The following is a 7,629-nucleotide window of genomic DNA, read 5'->3' on the forward strand; positions in this document are numbered from 1 at the left end:
ACACCATCAACAGCGTTCGTTGCAACTGGTGACATACGACAAAACTACGATTTTCCTGATCACCGAAGTTGTTTATTTGTTAAGAGTTGTTACTTAACGTAACATAGAAGTACTGACATCCCCTAGAGTCACTAGTAAATCTCAAAATAACACCTCGTCTTTTCCCGCCGATCTATGCAGAAAATGCATTTCGCTAGTGTATTTTTTATTACTTTTTTTTTAGCTTTTAGTTTTAGGAAGATGTTGATTTATAATTACAGAGTTGCGATGGTCAGAATCGTACAAAGGACAATGATCAACTGAAAGGTATCGGTTTTGTTCTGTTACATAACCTTTAGTCTTCCAGTGTCCCATATTTCATTAAGACTGCACGGTTAATGTTAACCCGGTATATTGCAGTACGTGTTGTAATGTGTTTTCCTGTAACCGGTAGATCTTAAGCTCCCCAATACATAGTAACACGGGCACCAGAATTGCAATATGTGGGAGTGAGTGAGGGAGTGGGTGGGTGTGTGGGTGAACGAATGAGTGGCAGAGCGAGTGGGTTGGTTGGTGAGTGGCTGAGTGAGTGGGTGTGTGGGTGAACGAATGAGAGGCACAGCGAGTGGGTGGGTTGGTGAGTGAGTGAGTGAGTGGGTGGGTGTGTGGGTGAACGAATGAGTGGCACAGCGAGTGGGTTGGTTGGTGAGTGAGTGAGTGGGTGTGTGGGTGAACGAATGAGGCAGAGCGAGTGAGTGGGTTGTGAGTGAGCGGCTGAGTGAGTGGGTGTGTGGGTGAACGAATGAGTGGCAGACCGAGTGGGTGGGTTGGCGAGTGAGTGAGTGGCTGAGTGGGTGAGTGAGTGTGTGTGACTTTACATGTTAGTGAGCAATGTTCCAGATACACCTGCGGCTGGTACATGCCATGGTCTTTGTAATGATAGTCGTAGTTGTGACAGCTGCAGTAGTAGCATGTGTTGCAGCAGCAGCAGCAGCAGGAGGAGGAGGAGGAGGCAATAGCCTACCCTGCTATTATTCTCAAAGATCTCATCGACAGAATTGGGTGAAAGATACATTTATTAACTTGTTAACAAATATACAAACAATTTTGTGTAAAACCACACAGTGGCATGCAAATATCAAAAACAGTCACGTAATGAAAACAATGCTAGATTTGTATTCCTTTTATCATGTCTCATAGTCCTTTTGCTGTTCATACTTCAGACACACACGCATTGGCACACAGTGAGCAATCGATAAGCTTAAGACAATAGACCATATCGTCTAATCTCCACACATGTAATCCATCATCACGTGAACGTTATTTAAACAACTCTGTTCATTCCCATCATAGGAGCAGCTGACTTCTGACTTCCCCACGCGCCACCCTTGGCGTGAGTTTGACTCTGCATCTGCATCATCATGTAAGGGAGCATGGTGCTCATGTTCATCTCACTACCAGACAGAAGCGCCATCACCATCGGCATCATCATGGATGATGATCCTCCTCCTTGGGTCAGGGCCATCAGCATCAGTGGGTTCATGCCCTCTCCTCCACCCTGTGCCATCAGGAGAGGCATCATCATCATCATCGGGTTTGACTTGGAGCCGCTGGAGCCACTTCCGCTCATACTAGACATCATTGACATCATCATGATCATCTTCTTTGTCTCGGGCGACATGCCTCCGCGGAGCAGGTAGGGGAGTAGTGCAGCCATCGGGTTCTTGGTAGCCTTGCTGGATGGTCCGGAAGTTGCAGTCGTGGATCCTCCTACTGGATGGGGAAGTTTGCCCTTACCGAAAGTAAATTTGCTGGCAATGTTTTGGCCTGTCATGGCGGCGATGGCGTCCAGAGGTCCAGACATGGCACCAGTGCTTCCAGACATACCCCCTGGCATCATGGGGCCCATTGGGTTGGACATATCGCCGGTCATACCGTTGGACATACCGGACATAGGGTTGGACATACCAGACATAGAGCTGGACATACCAGACATAGGGCTGGACATATGCATACCGTTGGACATACCGGACATAGGGCTGGACATATCGGACATAGGGCTGGACATACCGGCCATATGGTTGGACATACCGCTACTCACGGAGTTAGACATACCTGCCGTTGGTTTGGACATACCGCCTGTCATGGAGTTGGACATACTGCTCATTTGGTCGAACATACCGGACATAGGGCTGGACATACCGGACATAGGGTTAGACATACCGTTCCTGACTGAGTTGGACATATCGGCCGTTGGTTTTGACATACCGCCGGTAATGGAGTTTGAAACGCTGGCCATTTGGTTGAACATACCGATCATTGGATTGGACATACCAGCCATTGAATTGTCCACTGGGTTGGAAATACCGCCGGCCATGGAGTTGGACATACTGATCGTAGGGTTGGACATAGGGCTGGACATGGGGTTGGACATGCCAGCCATGGGGTTGGACATACCGCCGGCCATGGAGTTAGACATACTTGTCATTGAGTTCGACATAGTATTGGCCATACCAGCCATTGGGTTCATCACATCGGACATCATTCCACTCATACCACTAATAGGTGCGTTTGCCCCCATTTCGGATGTCGAAGGAGATGCTTGTCCTCCCATTCCTACACTGGTGGTAGCTGACATTGCAGCCATTCCTTTGACAGCCTTTCCCAAGGGTCCAGATGCAGTGGGGTCGGGTCCGCTACCTCCAAGCGGACCTGTCGCCTGTCCGCCGTTCGGGGCATGGCCTGAATCAGCTGGCTGGCTAGAACCAGTTCCTGGTGGGGACTGACCTATAATAAATGAAATGATTTGATACATGGGCAATTATTGACAGGAAATAGGGCATAGGTAAAGTCTCGCTAATCCAAAATCATACTTCTATGATGTGACATGCCGTGCTTCCCCGTGCCAAGTGTAATGAACGAACGCGACGTATGTCTAGACGTTAAATGCATACATTAGTTTAGTCTCTGACACCGAAAGTCGATGTTGATATACCTTTGAAGCCACTAGAAGCTTCCAATATTCAACTGGTTATTATAGGACATCCACAACCTTATTATATGTCTGAGGGAAAGTACGGAAGAGTCATGATCTGACTTACCCTTAGTAAGGACGAGAATGGCAGCCAGCACTCCAACACACAGAACCTTCATCATGGCAACTGTAACACCAAAAACAGTACCACTGTAGAAACTAGCAACGTGTGCATGTTATAAAGAACAACTTAGGAATATCCTGAGGAATACCCTAAATAATACTAATACACAATAGATTTACCAAGCAGTATCTTTAAGACGAACCAACGTTGATTTCAAGGAGCATGGTGGTATTAGCTTCACTTCTTGCCAAAGGAGCTGGTTTGACTGAGTACAAGGCCATTAACTTTGTCATGATATAGCTCGAATATTGCTAAAAAGCGGCTTAAAACCCAACTCACTCACACACTCACTTTAGAATCGCTTCGTTGCCAACACTCTTACTCTGAGAGTTGAATGAAGGAACACACGAGTAAAGTTGAACTTACCAGTGGTGATGTGTCGACATTGAGTTCCCTCCTGCGTTATATACCCCCGAGAGTGAGGAGATCCTTTGTCAGGTCAAGTCAGACTTTGATGGATGGTCAATCGCTGCCCGATGTCCATTATTCACATATTAGCACATGTTACAGCTCCGACCTTGTAAGCGCGCATCATTCGACAGCAAGATCGATGACATCATCCAGGACAGTCGCTGCTTTGTATCGTGGCTTGAAGGGCAGCTTTGTGGTAGAAACTAATTGACATGTGGATGTCGCAGGTTTGATTTGCTCTGGTCATCTTTGGCAGCGCAGTTCATGCATGTATTTGAACCCATTAATCAAAGATTGGTTAGACACTCTCATATGATTGTGTAAACGCGTACGAAATTTTCAAACGTTCCACAGCATAAGTCTTTAAACTGAGGTTATCAGTTTAACGTAGTTAATGGGATAACTTTGTGGCATGTCATGTCCAATGGTGCATGGACATCCCATATTCGCAACTAAACAACTATTATTTAGCCATTGTTTTCTTATTTATTTTTTCTTTTAAATTTTCTCTGATAAACTGGAACAGTTGACAATTGTATTGCTGGCGTGATAAATAGATTGATTTCGTTTGTTTCTCGAAATTTTCAGTTTTTCCTGAGATTGAATTTGGTTAGAAAACTTTTGTCATCTTCAGATGACCAGTAGCGTGGTGGATGGGATCATTTCACAGACAGAATTCCCATTTGATGAATCATGTGATACATAACTGACATGAAGAACATAATATTGCAAAATCGTTTAAAATCTATACTTAGGTGATGTTCATCACCGCTACTAAACCAATCACTACATCCACTGCTACTGCTATTACTACTACTGCCAGTGGTTTTGTTAGTATGTCTTTTTGTGGTTTTTTTCTTTCTTCTTTTAGTTTGCTGTTTAGCGCCACATCCTTATTTTATCCCAGCCCTTATATCGCCTCCTAAGCCACGTCTCTGGCCCGATCTTCACGGGTACCACCGCCATTACTACTGCTACTACTACTTAAAATGTAAACTCAAAACAATCGTCGTTCTTACTATACATTCGCTCCACTCTGTCGAGTACAGTTAAATCAAATCAAATCTTTCCTTATGGTTTTTAATTGATTTGGTCGAATCCTTACATGGAATAAATAACCTTATTGACGTTGTAGCAGACAATACACAATAAGCATTGCCTTGGGACTTGTTTGACCTTTAAATATTCCTTACACGATATGTTCGTCATAAGATGATACAAAGGAGCAAATACACATGCCCTACACAAGTGTCACCATTACATGGTGCCCCCGGCTCTGACGGTGGACACTGCCTGCAGCAGTTGATGATGCAGTTCTTGGGGATGCAGCAGTCGCTGATGCTGCCCACACCACAGGGACAGTGTTTGAAAGGCATTTAGAGGTTGGACGAATATAATCTCTGAACTAGATCCCCGTACACGTTAATGAATATGAGCATATGTAAGAGACACTAGATCCCCGTACACGTTTATGAATATGAGCATATGTAAGAGACACTAGATCCCCGTACACGTTTATGAATATTGGCATATGTAAGAGACACTAGATCCCCGTACACGTTTATGAATATGGGCATATGTAAGAGACACTAGATCCACGTACACGTTTATGAATATGGGCATATGTAAGAGACACTAGCTAGACCTCTGTACAGGTTTATCAATGTGGGCATCTCGGTAAGAGACAATATATCTGTGGATGTTTATGAATATGAGCACATGTAAGAGACACTAGATCTCTGTACAGGTTTATGAATATGGCCACACGTAAAAGACACTAGATCTCTGTACAAGTTTATGAATATGGCCACATGTAATAGACACTAGATCTCTGTACAGGTTCATTAATATGAGCATATGTAAGAGACACTTGATCTCCGAACGCGTTTATGAAAAGGGGATTCTGAATGGATATCTAAGTCGTGGATCTTCCTTGCCACTTGTATTTGGTACAACTATAGTTAAGCAAATATTTAGATATAATAAATCCAGCTTGCATGGATTTATATTCCCTGTTTGTAACGATCCTTACATGACACTGCGATGTTTTACTCAAGGGCTCGGTTCTACAACAATACTGGGCGATACCCAGCAGTACTGACAGATCAGTCCATATTATCTACTGCAACATGCAAAACTGACAAAAGGCATAAACTGATTGTTAGAAAGATATTTATTGTACCACATTATATGCACTACATAAGCAAGAGTATCACATATCCCGAGTCCGGGCTGTAGTTGCTGTGAACATGGATAGCTATATAATAAACTAAAGCACAGTGGCATGACCTAGTTGGCAAATGACTCACAGCTCAAACAAAAGAACTGTGAGAAGTATGTTATGAAACCATTCTCATGGTGCATACCTTTGCAACTATAACCAACAAAAAACATGCCAAACTGTCAAATGATAAAATAAATTAAAGATGTAAGTAAGAAGAATCAGAGTGTGGAGGCGATCCTGTCTCACATGCATCTCCAGCAGCACAAGAGTGGGTCACTGTACTGATAGACTAACCCCTAGTCTCTAACATTTGTAAGTTTAATAGAAACAATCAGGCTTTTTAAATTCCAATAGAAGAGTCCCAGTAAGATGGGACGGAGGAAATTAAGACTTGCTTCACTTATGCTAAAAGTATTAGCATTGCAGAAAGGTGGTGTCGAAAGGGAAAATTTTCTGGTTCAGGAGACAGACTATTGAACCGACAAAGTGGTACAACAACATAGTTCATATTAGAGCTACATGTGGGACGTTGCATTTTAGATTCTTTTTAACACTATATTCAGTATTTTGCCAGCTATACAGTGACTGCCTGTAAACAATCAAGTTTGGAGCAGACAGTCTTGTGATTTATAGCGCAAGCAATGCTCCACAGATTGGTGACACTACATCAGACATTTTGATTGTTTTCCTTTAGAATAATAAAATATATGTAGTCCTTGTTCTGCCTGTGGGATCATATCTGCAACATTAATGAGATGTAATTATGATTACATAGTACCACATTTGGAACAAACTGAAACATGTACACACCTAAAAGTCAAACATGTTGCTGAACAACATCAGAGTCACAAACAAAGAGGCCTTTTTTGTACAAGTAAACAACAAGTAAGAAGTAGTCAACTGTTGGGCATTAGTGTTAACACATAATTAATTAACAAATGAAACACACCAAGCAGAAATAAAAATATACAAAACTTAAAAATATACAGCAAAGAATTCATTCAAATTTCTCATCACTACAGTGATTGAGTATGACTTAACACCACGTTGATGTACATCACAGTACAGGACACCAGACAAGGGCTAACCATTTAGCCACTCAGCTAGCCAGCCCACTATCCATAAAAGTGAGTGAGTATGTTGTTAAGCTGCTTTTAACAATATTCCAGCAATATCATGTCAGGGACACCAGAAATGGGCTTCCCACATTATACCCATGAGAAGAATCAAACCCAGGTGTTTGGTGTAATGAGCAAATGCCTTTACCACTAGGCCTAGTCCACTATCTGTCTCACCATAAGAGGGAACAGTGTATAGTTACTGGTTTCATTAGGAAAGCATTGGTACTTTTGTTACTTGTATGACAGACAAGGTTTTTACACATGTCACACAAGTGGATATAAACATATTCTCCAGCAGGATCTGCATAATTGTACATGTTAATGTTACATTGGACCATTCATAATTTTGGGGGTGGGGTGAGATGATAACTTAGGGGGTGTTACCCATTTTGCTTGGAGGGGTCATCAGTTTTGTACACATGAATTTGGGGACGGGGTCATTGATATTGTATATGCCATGCAAGGGGTAACCTAATTCCGCATAAATTTTAGTGGGGGTTCATTCACTTTGTACATGCTTCTCTACAAAAAATCATCATAACTCCTCCCCCCAGCCAAACATTATGAATGGTCCCTAATCAATATAATAGCACACAACCACATTTGTTACTTAAGGCCTCATGAACACTTACACTAGTTAAGCAATGCTTATTCTACAGTAAAATAACAGCCCGTACACTTTGCAGAAATATAAAATTGTACATGTCATAAGACATGTTACATTCAATAATGTCTA

General features: G+C 42.5%; 1 protein-coding gene across 1 annotated transcript; it reads right to left on the reverse strand.

The window, feature by feature from the left end:
• Positions 1–1,303: 1,303 nt before the first annotated feature.
• Positions 1,304–3,132, reverse strand: LOC137297133 (uncharacterized). The gene is made up of 2 exons (XM_067829145.1): positions 3,081–3,132; positions 1,304–2,766 (listed from the first exon to the last, which is right to left on the reverse strand). The coding sequence occupies exons 1-2, from the start codon at positions 3,130–3,132 to the stop codon at positions 1,304–1,306; spliced, it is 1,515 nt and encodes a 504-aa protein (XP_067685246.1).
• Between the last annotated feature and the right edge of the window lie 4,497 nt (positions 3,133–7,629).

This window comes from Haliotis asinina, chromosome 9 (assembly GCF_037392515.1).
Source record: "Haliotis asinina isolate JCU_RB_2024 chromosome 9, JCU_Hal_asi_v2, whole genome shotgun sequence".
In the NCBI taxonomy this organism is placed as follows: domain Eukaryota; kingdom Metazoa; phylum Mollusca; class Gastropoda; order Lepetellida; family Haliotidae; genus Haliotis; species Haliotis asinina.